At 30.0% G+C, this 18,247-nt stretch overlaps 1 protein-coding gene across 1 annotated transcript in view; it reads right to left on the reverse strand.

Annotated features, from left to right (window-relative positions):
* Positions 1-18,247, reverse strand: part of LOC148625020 (inactive tyrosine-protein kinase RYK-like) — a 52,910-nt gene that overhangs the window by 13,603 nt on the left and 21,060 nt on the right. The window contains exons 2-3 of the mRNA XM_088568211.1: positions 5,712-5,845; positions 4,611-4,710 (exon numbers count right to left, since the gene is read on the reverse strand). Of these exons, the coding sequence (XP_088424337.1) occupies positions 4,611-4,710; positions 5,712-5,845 (234 nt within the window). The remainder of the gene's footprint in view (positions 1-4,610; positions 4,711-5,711; positions 5,846-18,247) is intronic.

Consider the following 18,247-nt stretch of genomic DNA (forward strand, 5'->3'; position numbering starts at 1 on the left):
TACCACTAATTAACTGCAAATTATCTACTTAAACCAAAATCTAGAACTGTATTGAGAGGCAAGTAAATAAAAAAGAGGACAGGAAAATATCCTACCAAGATAAGTACATTATGGGATGCATCAGTGACTGTCCTAGTGAGATGGCAACATGAAGTTATTCTGTGTAAGTAGAAGACGGTGCTGCAATATTTTTTTACTGCTAAACTCAAGTATGCACTTAAATACAAGGTAATTTGGTGACAGAAATATTTCTTAAGTAGAAAATTTAAGGACTAAGATGTTAGAAGGAAACTCAAAAGACAGCTACCTCAAATTATTCTTTGTACATGTATTTGTGCAGGTACTTCATGAAAAAAAAAAACATTATATAGACTGTTTGATCATGGTACAGATTATTTCCCATTCTCCTAAACAGAGTGTTTATTCACTATTTCACAACATCTCTTTTTTTCCTTAATGTAATTTTATTTGTATGTAGATTGTCTTTGTTTTCTGTGTTCACGTTTTACAAAGCCATTATTTGGGATTTTGATGTACATTGTATTTAATGTTTGGGCCATTTTTGGGGATTTTAACATTTTTGAATTAGCCCACTGCTGATGCTTTAGTATTTTTTGGCAATGTTCAAGGCTTTAACACCTCTGCCATACTCAGTTCTACACCCAGTCTCTTTAAGCAAATTAATAAAATACAATGTAAACAGCTTCACTAATTTATAAAGACAGGAGAGTGGTTATTGGTCTCAGTCTTGTATTCTCCGCTCCGTAGGCTTCTATACAGTGTAGTATACCTTTAATTTTCATGATTTATTTAAAAAATAGGCAAGGAGTTTCAACCTAACTTTTGACCATGTTTTTCAATTAATAAGGAAATGTCAAAAATAATTTTTTGGTCCATTTTAGAAAAAAATGGCATAAAGTTTGGTACACCAGGACAGGTCAAACTATAAATAGACTTTTGTACTTTCACTTTTATTTTGAGTTCATAAAATAGACCCCTTTGTGAAGCAATATTTTTCATGAAAATACTGTTTTTCCTCAAAAACAAGATATTTGTGTCATAGCTTGATTAGACAAGTTTTGATAAAAAATAATTTAGTTACCTTTTTAAACATTAAAAGATGGTCTATTTTAATAAGACAAATGCCTTAACTATTCTATGAATTGTTTCAAAATTTCAAATTTTTTGGCCCATATTCACAAAAAGTTAAGTTTTTAGCCTTAACACAAGGGAACCTCTTAGTAATTTAAAATCAGCTTACTGAAACAGCCAATTGCACAAAGTTGAAGTTCTTGTTTACACAAATGTAAAATAGAGTCAAAATGCTGTATATTTTTCATTATTTTCATGAAAAAGACATCTTAGTTACTGAAATGCTGATTTTCAGTCAAATTTGGTACCCTGGGCATGTATAAATGTACTCAGTAATTACAAAAGGAGAAATATCTCAGAGACACTGATAAATATTTTGCAAGAACAGTAAATAACATACACAGAAATATCAAAGTTTCTACTTACTTCACACACTATTGAGGAAAATTCATTTTTATATGTCATTACCACCAATTTCTATAAGCTGCATTAGAATTTGAGTGGAAGTACCATTAGAAATGGTCATTTACCAGATAAAAAATGTTTTACTGGTCAGTTATCACTTTTAATCAATCAAATGGCTGTAGTAAAGCACTTCTTGAGCAGTTAAAGTAGAATAAAAGTAAAATGCAAAACATATTTCAGTTTTTATATGTCATGTGTAACAAGTGCAATTCGACCATATTCAAGTCTCTACTCCAAGTATTAAAAATGTCAAAAAATCAAAACTGTTTATAATTCAATAATTTAAGTCACCCTATTTATTTCTTACATAACTGTGTTGAGAAAACTTTTAATAATAACAATTGCAATCCATTGGTCATCTTTTAATCTATAAAAAAACATTGCTAATTTCCAAATTTAGTGAAAATATGCCATAAAAGTAAAAAAAATGAGGCCTTGCATCACTTTATTCCATTTAAAGTTGCTCCATTCAGTATAAAATATGATATATTGTTGTTTGAAAGCTCTAGGATAATTGAAACTCACTAACTAAAAATCTCACTTTCCACTGAAACTGTGGTTATCAGGTCTCAGTCTTGTAATTCTTTGCTCCATAGGCTTCTATACAGTATACAATAAATTTTCACGATTTTTTAAAATAGACAAGGAGTTTCAATCTAACCATGTTTTTCAGTTAAGGAAATGTAAAAAATAATTTTTAGGTCCATTTTAGAAAAAAGAAGGCATGAACTTTGGTACACCAGGACAGGTCAAACTAAAAATAGACTTTTTCTACTTTCACTTTTATTTTGAGTTCATAAAATAGACCCCTTTTCTGAAGCATTATTTTTCATGAAAATACTGTATTTTGTGTCATAGCTTGATATTTACCCTGTACTTTTGATTAAAAATGATAGTCATTTGCCAAGAAATAAAAACAGGAAAAGCCAAAAAGGAAGCGGACTATATTTTTTAGCCTCCATGTTTTGATGTACACCCGCTCAGGAATATGTAATACAAGACTGATACCTATTATTTCAATCAAACAGATACTACTATGATAAAAAGCTTTGCCAATCACACCACTACAGCCAATTTTACTCTGTTCACTTGGGGCAAGTATAGACATAATATAATTTTTTTTAAACTTAAACATAGGGAATTACAAGTCATTATGGACACAACAACTGGTTTGGAGACAATATTGCATAGTATTTTGAAAATCAGTTTATATAAAAAAGTTGATTTGAGGGTGCTTTCATACATCACTTAGTACTTCATAATCTCAACAACAGTTAACAATAAAGTAAATTTGTTAGCATACTTTATAAAGCCCTTGTAAGGAGGTACAAATTACAAAGAAATCATTAAAATCAGATGAAAAAGTTTTGCAGGATATTCCTTGAGAAAATTACATTGCAGCCCCTTTGATCCCTTGTTCCTCATAAAATGGTGAAAAATATTCCAAAACTGATAAAATAATACAGGTAGAGATTTCCATGTAACCATTAAATACTACATGAATTAAGCTGCTGAAATCTGACTGGAAGAATTGCAAAGCAGACATTATTTTAGCCTCTTATATGCATTAATTGTTGAAAACCCTTAATTATAATATGGGATGAAATTTGCTTTATTTTTAACATAAGACAATAATAAAAAAATCTTCCCTCAATAGTTAAGGGATTTTAAAATTTAGAATGTGTCAATTTAAATATCAGTTTGTTAAATTTTGACATTTTTAAGAGAAGCATCAAATAAACTTATATAAGACAAAAATCTAAATTTAAAATAAAGCCATTACTTCCTACTTGTAAGTTAATTAAATTTGTTTAGTAGAAAAGCATTAAGTTTCCTATTCTGTCTTCTCCAATTAGATCTTATCAATACTATTTCATAATTACATCAGAGGTTGTAGGGAATCTCAAATCTTTCTCTAACAATTCTTATCTGATATTGAAAAATCTTGTAGAAACATATTTATCACTATCACCTTTGACACCTTTTTAAAGTAACCAGATGTGTAAATGAGTACTTAGTACCAAATGTATTTTTAAAGCTGTATCCTATAAACTATCCTAGAGGTAGCACTGCATATGCTCTTAAATATTTTCTAGATACTGAAATGTTTTGAATAGATGCTAAATACATTTTGCATAACTACATTTTATATTTTTTTAAAATTCTATTTACATAAACATTCAAGGTTTTCCCAGTATAATTTGTTGCAGAGTGTATCTTATTGTAACAGTTACGTAATATTTCTATTATCATCTCAATTACATGTATTATACTTGTATTAATAATTGAAGGGTAGATTTTTTACTTTATTTTTACAAACAATTATCGAAAAATAAGCTAATTTAGAGCAAACAAACTTTGACCAAATTAGCTGATTTTTAATTAGACTTTTCAATGAATCAGATAAAAAATCCCAGTCATGAAATTTCTTGCTTGCAATGTTCACATCATGGAATAACAAAATAATAAAACAAAAAACAAAAAAATTTGCCTTCATTTACATTTATACAAAATATTATTGTTGTCAACTATTTCATTACCAGGGATCTTTTGGCTGATTCATTGAAAAAATCTAATTATTTATGCAAGGGATTTATGCGGGTAAAACAAATGTATCAAAAATAACCACCAAGGGAAAATTTCAATCTTTTATGGTACTGTTTGTTCAAAGGTGATTTGATTGCACATGGTTTAACGTTGACAGAAATTTCATGTATTTCAGGATGAGAACGACTGATCAATTGATAAGACAAAGCTTTGTACTAGTCCAACACACTGAGTCAAATTTTAATGTGCTAGCTCACAGAATTACCCTACTTTTAGGCCTGTGATCTCTATTTTGACTACAAGCCAACCAGCTATCACACTATTCCCTAAATGCTGTGTGCCTAACCAAGAAACAATAACTACCAATTTTGAAGTTTTTACTATGAATCAACAAGAGACTGAACCCGCAGCCTTTACACTGGAGTCAAAAATGTTACCACCAAACCACCAAGCTCATTTAGTGTAAGACCTAGACTATTTTTCAAAATATATCATACAATACTAACCTGATAATGTATTAGGGACGTTTCCATCACTAGAAATATTTGCCCTGGGCTGTGACATGGCTCGTGGATTGGATACATTGAATCTCAGATTATACAGCATCTTAAATAGAGAAAAGAATAATGTAGTATTATCTGAATAATATCTTTATTAATATGTCATAGTTTTAAATACTCCCTGTTATATGTTTCTTTATTTTGTTTAACAAATTCTCTCGACCTTAATACATAAATATATGCAATTTAACCTAGTCCTCAATAAACACTTGGAAATAATTTGTAAAACTGAACAAATTGTTTGTTTTCTTGTAATTTAGTTTAACTATATTCAAGGTAAAAGGACTTGGGTACAATGTAACTGAACACATTGTGTACTTTTTAAATAGTTGAGATGAAAATTTCGACACTCTTTACTGAGTAATTGAAACTTAAACAAAATGTATTTATTATGCCATGTAAAAAGGATAAAACTAAATGCAATTGATATGTACATTTAATTCAGATCAGTGAAACTAAACAATGAACTATAAAAACCCACAACTTTACAAGAAGACAGTGAATCTAAATGCAGGTCATTTTCCTGGGGACAATAAACTTAGCACATATTTACTGGAGGTCAGTAAAACTAAATGCTGATCACTCACTTACAGAAATTAAGCTAAACATATGTTTAACAGCAGGCAGTTCACCTTAACACTAGGCACCTCCCTGTGGAAAATTTAATAAACACATGTTTAATGAAGGACAATAAAACCAAACACATGTTTACTGAAGGACAATAACACCCAACGCATGTTTACCGAAGGACAATAAAACCAAACACGTTTACTGAAGGACAATAACACCAAACACATGTTTACTGAAGGACAATAAAACCAAACACATGTTTACTGAAGGACAATAAAACTAAACATGTTTACTGAAGGACAATAAAATTAGACACTAGTCCTTTTTATGTGGACTTCATAACTAAATGCATGGTTACTTGCAGAGTGGATGGCAAAATATTTAATTTAAATTATTAAACACATGCATATTGGAGAATAATGAAACTTAATACACGTGTCCTGGAGGACTGTGAAACTAAATATATTATTTACTTACTGGTGGACTCTGTCGTAAACTTTGCCAAGTGAAGTAAATTTCTTTGACCTCATAGTTAATTGGCATTTCAAATGATAATGCATAGCTGTTAATAATCCCATTTCTAACATAATAAAGTTCTGATGACTTGATGCCTGAAACAGAAAATAAAATGGTTACAACTGGTAAACAGGCAATTACATTGAAGTGTCAAAACATCTTTTTCATTATTGAAAAAAAATTGACTAAGTGGAAGGTGCATTTATTTAAGTATTTGCAGACAAATTACATAAACTTGTTATTGTAGCTACTTTACCTTGCAATTTCTGATGTTAGAGATAAATTAGGGTTTTGAATTGCTATGAACTCAAGCTGAGACTATGCATTAGTTTTTGGTTGCACACAAGAACATAAGACCTAGAGAAGATAGATTGTCCAGCATCAAATTCTATATACAACAAAGATCCAATGATAATACAAAATCTGTTTGTATAAATGTTTATAGCAGGATATGTCATTTTTCACAAAGAGTTGTAAATTTAAATTGTTTGTGATTTATGACATAATAATAGAAAATAGCATTATGATGTCATAGCTTACAATAAATTTTACAGTCACTTCTTATAGTGAAATGGATCACGGTACCTCATGCTTTATTTAGGACCTTCAGGGTAATTGTTTCTAAATCTATTTTTTACCATGACAACAGAACATTTCTTGTGTAAGTTGACTACTAACTAATAGGCTTTTTTTATTGTAAATTTGACTTTATTTCAATACCGCTATATTTGTAATTTAATGGTACTTCCAGCAAGAGAAAAGCACACATGTAATTTTTTTACGAGAAACAGAAAAAAGAAAGTATTTTCCTTGATAGCTAAAGCTATTCATCATAGTAGAAATTAAATCTGTTTAAATTTACAGTTTAAACATTAGTTATCTCCCTCTTCAACACACATATAAGGAAGTTACTAAATACCAAAGAATTGTATGCAATCAAGTTTTCTAGTGCCGCTATATAATTACTTTACAAGAGTTGGAAGGACTGAAGTACTCTTGTTGGGTACTCAACCACATATTATAGGCATCATATAGTCAGTAATTTACCTTTTTGACATGATTACTACCGTTACATAATCAAACACCTTTGGCCTCAATTATCATAAATCATGTATTTTTTGCACGTAAAATCAACTCAAAAAGGTGGGCACTTACATAACACAATTTATTTGCTTATTCAAATCTTGATGGTCACATATAATTTTACTGCGACAACATTATACAGACCATAAATCTGGTAGTGAAAAAACATAAATTAAATTTAAATTGATGCACTTAAGGAATCATCCTTTCCATTTAATACAATTTGTAAGCATGCCATATTTAGGAGGTCCACTAGAATTGATAAGTTTATATACTACATATATGTTTGTAAATCATGACAGAAAGCAAAAAAACACTGTTTACCTGGTTAAATACCATGTATAAAACATGGCCTATATAGAATTTTGGCAATATGAAGGAAAATCTGAGTCAGTATTCCAGAAATGTTGACTAAATCCTTTTTATTTTACCCTGTGCCTATAGTTATTTTTCAAGAAAACTTTACGTGGGTTTTTTTTATTTGCCTCGGATGTACAGTGTTAAACAGTCTGGACTATACTTTAATTTTGCTAAACAAGTAATGGAAAAAGGAAATGATCTGAAACTAAATATGCAGATATTTAATTCAAATTTATAGAATATAATCAACACTATGCAAATTTTCTGTTAGTCATGTACATGTAGACCCTATAGAACCTTTTTTTTTTTTGGAGAAGACTTCACAAGTATGACAAACTTGTGTCCTTTTCCATTAGTTTCAGTTGCGCAGAAGAATTTGTTATAAACCATAGAAACATATAAGCTCAAAGGGGAAAGCCCAAATTTTGTAGATCAATCTACAAATTGGTAGAAAGAGCAAGATTCAATGATGGTTTCATGTGCAGTTGATGACAACTAATATTTATGAATCAGATTAATTATTAATGCATACACATATTAGCATGTACATTTGTTTTTATACTGTAAATCATCCATATAAACAGCAAAATCATGAAAAGTTTAAACTGAAAAAAAAAAAAAAAATGAAGTGACATTTATTAAGATGCAATAGACTTTTATTGACAACAGAAAGTGTGTGGGCCATAAAAATATTTCTATGTGGCTGAAAAAATATCAGTCTAATATGGTAATTTTATTATTAATGAACCAATTGTTCCTTAGTACATGTACATTTATGGTTTCATAAGAATGTCAACTTATTGTACCAAAGTCAAGGGAAATTACAATACTCTTTATCTCCAAGCAAAATATAACTGAGTATCACCAAAGTCACCAACCAAGGTACACAGCATAAGTTTATTGAGTTGACAATTATTCTTAAATCTATATCCCAGAAGTGAATTAGATAAAAAAAAAAAACCAAAGTATTTTTCACCTAACAGTTCTACATAAACCTTTAAAAAAAATATACTGATTGTGGAGGAAAGTAATGGTAATCTTTTCCAATACTTGGTTGTTTAAGTGATGCAGTTAGGTGTCTTACAGTCAGTCCCACCTTTTGTTAAAAAATTTTGACCAACCACTAGGAGCTGGAATTTCTTTCGAAAGGAAAGTAATTTAAGTTTGTTTTCATTTATTGTATAAATGTTTTACATTTGTAACCATTGGTGAAAATCAGTGATGACCTCATTGTACAATGCTATTATTTTTTTTTAACTGGAAATGAAGAAACAAATAATAAAGTGAAGCATAATTTTAAATCTTAAAGATAATTGTGAGAACAAAAAACACAGGAAATAAACTTAAATTGATGATAACATTTGAAAATAATGAGCTATTTGTTCAATGAGTTGCACACTGTAACACTATAGAACTGAGATTCTTACGATAGACAAACCCATGTCAATGATGCTAGCAGTAATTCTATTGCATAATGTCTTCAGGAAAGAATCCCAAATTACACACTTGAAATTCTACTCTCCAAATATTGGCAAACATGAAAGCAAAAAGGCATCAGTAAATCAAATAAAATATCTGAAATAAAATAGTTTTGATTGATGCCAGAAGTAATGTCTTTGAATCCATCCAGTATTAAAGTTTGCTATATCTCTCTAAGTAATACATTGCCTTCCATCACTTGTGGTAATTACTTTAATTTTTAACTCAAATTTTACCTCAATCTTTGTTTTTGATCAGTGCAAATGCTATTATGAAATGAGTTTTTCAAAGAGTTAATGCATGTAAACTATTTTATATGAAAGACTAAAGATATAGAACATGAAACAGAACAGTTGTACAAAGGAAATATAAATTTTCATGAGGAAGAAGTAGTCCAAGGACCATAACCCAATAAAATAAAATGTGAATAGGCCCACAGAGGTCGAACCCTGAACAGATGGACACAAAATTCAAACTTGATACAGCTCTGAATTCAGATTGTGATTAAATATTTGACACAAAATATATAAAAATCAACAAGAAGCTTACATTAAAAAAATCGAACAAAAGTTTCTTGAAAATTGTTTGAAGAGTTCAATTATGAGAAGTCCCCCTTTTCATGAATAAAGTAAAAAACTCAAAAATCAGAATCAGAAATTTGAAAAAAAACTGAAAATGTAACTTATATCAATAGTAGTAAGAGAAAACTATTCTCCAAAATTTAGAAAGACAAAATCTTCTGCACTGTCTGTAGACATATAATATTATAATACTTAGATGTCACTCACATGTTTTTGTGGGGTTCACATGGCAAGTGTTTTATTTTTTTTTTTGTGCAATCTTGTTTTTTTTTTAATTCTTCAGCTCTTATTGTAAATATATTATAGTTCATAGTTTACATTTATGTGGATCCAGTGACAAACCCAGAGGAGGGGTGCAGGGAGTTGATACCCATCCTTTTTGTTGGAAAATTTGTCATTTTCATGTGTAAAATTGACAAACAATGGCAAATAATGAACTTGCACTCCTTCTCCTTTTTCTAAGGAACCTTGGCTGGCACCCTTCTTTCAAAGTAACTGGATCTGGCCATGGGATGTTTGTTTTTTTTTTTGTTGTGATTTCATGTATAGAATCTGTTTTTGGATTCTGATGTTTCTGAATTGTTCTTCTGTTTAGATGCTGTCTTTTTGATATTGTATTTGTTTTTCTTTTTTTGTTGTTGTTTTTTTTTTTTTTTGGGGGGGGGAGTGTGACATTTAGACCTAACTGTACTGACCAAATATCAAGTCAATATCTCAAAAATGTTTGACAGAAAAATCATAAACAACAATTTAATTAACATTGAAACATAGTAAAAAAATTTCTTTTAACTTTACTTATAACACCTTTATATTATTACAATAGATAAAAAAAAACAATGAAACAGTCACAAAACACCTTATGTAGTAGGTGACTTGATTTGACTTTATTACATGTATCTATGAAATCATTAGTCAAGTTTCAGTAGCACATTTTTGTATCATAATAAATGAGTCTCGTCATCACTTCATGTACATGTACTTCAAGAGCAGTCACCGAATTAATTTTCAGCAAAAATATACTGTTCCATGAACAATTAAAACCACAGCAAAACAAAATAACATGTATTAGGATTGCAGTAAATTTTGAACTTCTTAACTAAGACAGACATGTTCTTGTAATTAATATTTCTTTGATGTACGTAATAAATCATTTTTAAATTAATTACACCTCTAATATAAACCAAAATGGTACAGGACTATCAGACTGTACATATAACGTATGACCAAAAGATTTAACCAGGTTTACAGTACTTTTAACTGTAGTATGGAATTTCTGAACTAGTCATGTCATATATGCAGAACTTTACATACTTGTTATTTTAAATTTATCCCCCCAAAAATAATGAGAATGAGTGATGCAATATTAGGTCATTTTAATGCACAATTATGGTTTTGATATTCAATATTTAATACACTTTACATATTTGTGATTTTCTAAATTTATCCAAATAAAAAAATAAAACATTAGACTTATCCTTTGTCAGAATTTCTAATGAACAGTAATGGAAGTAAGATGTCAACAGAAAAGATATTTTTACAAAGTGTAAATATCTCAACTTAATAAATAAAACCAGATTAACTCTCTACAGCAAAGAAAGAATCCTAAATATCATTAATGTTTAGTTTTTACAGTGCATACAATGATTATGTTCAAGTGCACATCTAGAGATTATGGAAAGGGAATTCCAGAAAAAAAGGGGGTTCAAATTTATGAACCTTCATACATGTACATGTATATCTTCCTATGCTGTTCAGGCAGTACAACAGGTAATGGACATTCAATGAAAAGTCAATCAGGTCTTGTCTGTATTCAATTTCTTTTTAAAGGTTTAAAAACAGCACATAGATTGCATGAGTATCCTTTTTAAAATTGTTTTACTCTTCCAGAATCTAAAGACAATTTCTTGCAAAGAACTAGTTAATTTATTGCAGTTGTTTTTTTTCTTCTAATTTACAATAATTTTTTGGTTCTTGGAGTAACAAAACAAATTGTATGCATTCAATGTTGCTTCGGAGTTATATTAAGTATTTTTGGAGAGTTACAAATTGTTTAAATTCAATAAAAGGCTTATTGCAAGAAACATGAGTTTTCCATCATTGAATTACAACATGAAGTTACATTCACTGTTATGTTAGTTATACTCCAACTTGTACAGGAAGTTAATATATGGGACAACAACCAAAATTTCTAACAAAGTATCCCACCTATAAAGCCACACATTAATCCATCCATTGGGAGATAAGTTAACTGCAACAAAATTTGCATGGATGAATGGATGTACGGACATGGTGATTCCAATATACCAACCGCTCATTTAGTGCGGGTAATTTTATGCAATTATAAAATACACTGCAGCAATGTTCATCAATACAGTTCAATAACCTTATATCTCAATGTTTTTTTTTGTGATTTAGATGTTTATTTTTAAGACCAAGGCATTATCATAAGTAAGAATAGTTGCTTAAATAATTCTGGTGCATTATTCACAATAATAGGCTGAGCATGTTAATAAACCTAGCAACTGATATAGTGCTTTGCACTTATTAACAGAGAGAATTTTGACAACACTGTCATGAATATTACACAATATTTTCATAATAAAATGCCAAGCCTAAGAACTGGATTAACAATGAAACTTAAAATACATGAAGTTTTCATCATTAACATACCTTGGCCTGAAATGAAATGAATTCAAGAAAAAAAAAATTTTTTTTCATAAATTTCTTCTTGAACAGGACTGGTAATTATCAAAAAACATCAACCAAATTGCTGCAACTTTGACCCCCAATTGGCTACTCACACAGACATTAAGAAAGACAGCTTTCTGAGTAGTCTGTACTTTGTGCCAAGTTTCATGTGAAAACCACCACTTAAATTAAATTTTCAATATATTTTTGAAACTTTAATGTGCCAAGTGCATGTAATGACCCTTATCAATCCGACAACAAAACATATGCTGTGAGTAATTTCATTATTAGATACAAGAAAAGAGGTAGACTCTAAAACTACATCCATTTTTAGATTGCAGATGCTAGTTCTTATTGATAAAAATTTAACAGTAATGCCTTCACCCACTTAGTGCTGGCAATCAAGCTACATGAAAATGCTTATTGTGTCTTACATAAAAACCTCCAAACCTTAGGAGCACCAGGTGGGAGATCTCCCACTTAAGTACAATCAATACTTGGAGCCTGAAAATATCAGCAGCCTAAAGTCTTATGTAATCACATGTTCTAACCATTCAGTTAAATTGGCAGTCATCATTACTGAAAATTAACTTAATCTGAGCGACAGGAGTTTATTGAAAATGTCTGAGAGCTGTTATGTTTCGCTCCAGGTTTTGGCGGAATTGGTTCAACAAAGAATACAGTACTTTATCCAAACTTTAGGCATCCAAAAACAAGCTAAGATTATGCTTTTTAAGATAAAGCATTAAGAGCTTTTTTTTGCAAAATAAAAGATTGAAACAAATCATTCAAAACTTAAAGTCACCTAAGGTTGTTAAAAAATTTGTAACCAGGATTGACACTTGAGGAAAAATGGCAAAAAAAGACATAAATGTCAAATCAATTAAGTTCTTGATGAAGAATTTATGTCAATAGAACACTCCTTAATGGCCAATAAAAATCCCCATTCCAAAATCATATTTGCTGAAAAGCAAAGCAAATTGAATTTGCCACAGCAAATGTTTGAAGGCACTCAACTGATTAAAAATCTCAAAAAATCTTATCATTCAATTAACAAGAATTAACAAATGCTACATTTCTTTGCATACCAACAATTAAAATCAATTTTGAAGATAAGTAGACAAGAAGATAATTTTGAACAAAAAAACAAAAAATATCTGCTTTTTGTCAGCCATCTTATCAATGGCTTACCACGCTTAGATCAACATGAAAAAAAATGTAATTGAATAAGTTTCTTTTAAAAATTGTACAAATAGTATTATAACCATGACCTGACTAACTACCATTTAAAGAAATAATATCCCCATCGAAACAATGGGGGTATTGGAGATATAATTGTACCCCCCAAGTTCATGTGAGTGTCCAATTACCCAAAATTATACTCTGGTCTAGGATGGTTAGTTTGAATGTTGATTTACAAAGAGGATATGAAATCAGATACTGTTGAAAATTAATTATAGGGGTGAAAACTATGGGCAAGAGGTAGATACTATCATTAACACAATTAAAGAATGTTTACAGAGTTCTCCTAACATGTATTTTTACCAGAGTGCTTCATGTTTTCAGGACAGAACACTCAACTTAAAACCAGTCATATCTTCATTATAAAATTTCTGTAATTGGAATATTGTAAATGTAAATGGACCAATTTAAGAATTATCTTGACAATTATAATCAAATAATTCAAATGTTTGTCTATTATTTCCATTTTACAGGGTTTGTTTTGAATACAAAATATGCAGATATTGTTCAGATATGTAAATATACAGACTGAAACTCTCTGCAGCTGTTGATAAAGTTGGACATTCCAAATTGCACATTTATCATATTCCATTAATTTTGCTGAAATTCAAAAGGCAGGATTGCACATTGCATTATCAACAAATATCAGCATATTTAATTGGGCCCTGATACAAACTGCTTGAGATGCATGTACTCTAAAGTAAAAAAGCTCAAATTCTATAGATTCACATGCAAGAGGCTGTCCACGTAAAAATCATGCAGATGCTATGATATGGGTGGCACAGGGTAAGTTTTATTCCACTGAATTTTTATGTTCCAATGAAATGGATACATCATATGTATGTCAAATAGTACAAAGATGAAGAAAAAATACACAATAGAAGAATTAAAATTATGGGAGAAATACTTGAAATAAATTGCAGTTCTGACTTTCAATGAGAACTTTAAAAAAACAACAGTTTCTAGTTCATCAATTTATGGTGCTAAATCCACCATGGAGTGGGCTGTGGGGATACAAGCACTGAATACAAAATATTTTGTACTGTAATCTATCTGAAACTTGTTCAAAAAGTGCATCAATAATGTTCAGTCAGAGAAAGGGAAGGTACATAAATAAGCTTTATTTGCATTCAACTGACAGTAAGCAATGCTAACCAACAGGTGACATAAACCATATATCACATGCATGACTATACTAAACATGTAAAACTTGACAAAACTCATTACTTTTCTTTCAATAGATTTTACTTCACAAAACAGTACTTCTTGTCTACATGGTGTTAAAGGTTCTTTTCACTTCATTTCTAAAATGATGCAGTTTTTGTACAATCACACTGCTTGCTGCTGTTGCAGTAATTAACAGTATTTTCACCCATGATAACAGATGAAAGCAGTTATTGACAAAAATGAATTTCAGATAGTGAATTATATTAACTTATTATATTTTTGGATTCAGTTCTACTGTAGTTGATCTTAATCTAGACCTCTACCTATTCATCAAACTTTCACAAGTTTAAAGTTTTTTCCATAAAATAGCTTCGTAAGTCCCTTTAATTTAACCTTTACACCCATAAAAAAACCTAAAAAGATAAATACATGCAGTGCTGTTGAGTTTGAGAATTTTTCTGCTTTCCATGGGAAAGTTTGGCATGAAAACTTCCCTTTCCACAACAAAATTAACCTAACAAACTGACATATATAACTTTCGCTTGGTTCACTTGCCACAGACTAACATGGAAAAAAGAGAATTCCTGACATGTACCTGTACATGTATCAAGTAATCAAGGATGACTCAGATTACTGACAAAATCACTGAGATATACATTGAAGCCATATACTTGTGTTTCAATTTATATTTTTATCCATTCTTTTTTCTTCACATAAGATCAATATCATGACCTTGATAACAGATTGTGTTTCTTGTCAGTTTATTTGATAAAATCAAAAGATGATTGTTTCTGATGAACAAAAAGGAATTGCTTCTAGAAATTTGACAGTTAGGTCTACCAGTAGAGATTGACAAATTAGATAGAGAACTAGCCATTCTTCATAATATGTCAGACAAATAAGACTTTCCAGTATAATTTCCTTGACAAAGTGAATGTTTATTAATCACAATGGAACCAACATCAAACAAAGGGTTAGAAATAGTTTAGTAAGGAACTAAATTATTTTTATTGTAAATCATTTATATTAAAACCTTTTACATCATGAGTTGAAATGAACAAACAATTCTAGTACCTGAAATCAGGTTTTCATTATTGCTCTGGGAGTAAGCATTGGGCAAGCAGAATGGTGAATCCCCTAATGTAAAGTCTCATGTGACATGCCTTTTCAAGTCAATTTTCCCAGAAAATTTCACTTTGTCTATTTTCAGACATTTAAAACCCAGGTACAGTACAACTGCAATTGATAAATCAGATTAAAAGACACAACACACAAATTGAAGCAAAGACTACAAGAGTTTCAACCACCAATGAGCTTCATTTGTAAATTATCAATTAATCATTGGCCATGAGCAAGCAAAGGATTGTTTGCCTTGTCAAATACCATATTTATTAGAATAGTCCAGACAGGAACTAACAGCAAATACATGTACAACCTTAAACCAACTAACCTCAAATTACATCATTATTCTGTGCAGGAAAAAAAAAACACTTGAAACCAGGGAACATCATCCACTTCATCAGATGGTGAAATAATTAACAAAACAACAGTATTATGAGTCTAGCACTGTTTTTATATAATCAGTAAACTCATGAGCTAATTAAGCATAGGAGACTTAATTAACTTGTTAACAGATGGAACCTAAAAACAATAAAAGAAATTGACATTCTTACATTCAACAACAATGCTTTTGACTCCATATATTCTATTCTACACCCACAGAATGTGATAGGTGTTGAAGCCTTGTCTAGTCAAATGGTTACACAGAACAAGGAAATGAGCAAGACATATGGAATACTGACAGATGGACAGGTATTTCCTTGGCTCACGTTTACCAAATGTAATACCTGGAAACATAAACACCAGTGCATTTTTGTTTTTTTTTATTCAAATGATTTACACAATTGCATATAAAATGCCTTAGACTAAGCTTTTAAAGTTTATGATGGTTGATCCATAACCTCACTTGTTAGTACTGGCAGTATGAATGCAATGTATACCTTAAATTTTCCTTTTTTAAATTTTGATGCCAGTTATATGTAGGTAGTGTCCATGTGACCATGTTTCATAATGTTTCACAAAACTTTATTTTCCTAAAATAAAGTGTTGTGAAAATGCCTATAACAACAGAAATGCAGTACAATCTAAAATTCTTCTATTTAAGACAAGGTATAAAGCATAAATATAGATAAAAGTTTCCTTGAATAGTAAATTTGACATACAATGTACATGTATAAGAAAAATACCCACACAATAACAGCTACAAGGACAAAATGCCAAACAAAAATGTGTAAAACACAATCTGAAAGTTACAAATAACATTCACCAGTAAGTTCTATTACTGATTTCATACCGAACAAAAATGCCTTTGTTCTATATTTTTATTGCTGAAATAATTAGTGAATTATGAGAAGTTGTATTAAATTACATAGAAATAGTTTATGTCCTCTAAGTCATAGACCAAGACAAATCTAAATACCTTACATGTATGTGCATCCTATAAACAAAATTCTGCTGTGTCCTAACCAATGAACAGCATAACAACTATATCTCTAATACAAAGAATTAAGTGTATAAAATCCATTTACTGTACAAAGACTAGACAAAAAGAGTATAAAAGTCTTAAGTTTGATAAAAAAAAATATGGCCTGTACATCATGCAAAAATCAGTCTCAAAATTGATGCCAAATAATTGTTAAGTCTCGTGTCATTGTTATATATGCATAGTTTCTTGAAAAGCCTATGCCTAACTTCAGCTGTCTTCCCTCAACAAGCAATTGATCACACATTTATATCAGACTCAAAATACTGTAAGATTATAATGACCAGAATTAGAAATCAGAGAAAGTTAGAAAACATTACTACCATGTACTATTACACTTGTTGTTCTAAATTAACATCCCAAGCTATTTTTATGTAAACGGTAAGGTATTATTTACCAACAATTTAAATAAAATCTGTCATTTACATGGGAAAACCCTGTTGTAATTACAGAAGTCTCAACAATATTTGAAACTAAGTACACAATAAGGTTCACCACCCAGCACAATTTATCATTTATTTTGTACAGAATCATCATGAATTAGAGACTGTACTTGTAAGGGTTAAAACATCAACAGGCAATTTGTTAAAAAACAGAGATAATTACACTATTCTTAAATGGCTAAATTAAGCATATTACTATTTCAGACTTGTAGTAAGTTTTCAACAATTAAATGATAGGCGAAACCCATAATGAGCTATTTAATGTAAATATATCCAAATAGTCCCTGGTGTATAAGGGCAAATACATGAAAACAGAGATAGTTGATGGTGGGCAATATTTCATTGAAGAAATTGAAGACCTCTGATGTATATGTTGAAAATGTATCTTTAACACTGAGGATTTTTAACAGCTGTTGAAAACAATATACTGCTGCTTGTAATGCATACAAAAGCCTTTTATCAAAAGCAAGCACTTGTTAAATTTGTTAGATATATTGCTTTTGATTCTCAAAATTTAACATTACCAGTAAATTAATTTCATATCTAAAAGACATAGTCCTTTGCCAAAACAAAACGAAACATTTAAAACAATCAACTATAGTTTGTAAATTGCATGTACATTGCATCTATCATGCAAAAAAATAGAGTTTTCTCTAAAAAAAAAAAACATTCAGACTTGAATTCAAAACTGACTCAACCATTTTATGATAAATTAAACAGTTTAGCATGTACAAATATAGTAGTGATTTTCCTGCCAAGTGCCCTGCCCTACCATAATTCTTATAAATAAAATATTGGACAACTACAATGTATATTGTATAGGCAATCTGCATGTGCTAGGGAAATTTTCATAAATTTGCAAATAAATTCCCAATGGGGGAAACTTTTAAAATCATTAAACTATATGTTTTC

This window comes from Perna viridis, chromosome 2, assembly GCF_037379345.1.
Source record: "Perna viridis isolate PV_CMFRI_1.1 ecotype Kerala chromosome 2, ASM3737934v1, whole genome shotgun sequence".
Classification (NCBI taxonomy): Eukaryota; Metazoa; Mollusca; class Bivalvia; order Mytilida; family Mytilidae; genus Perna; species Perna viridis.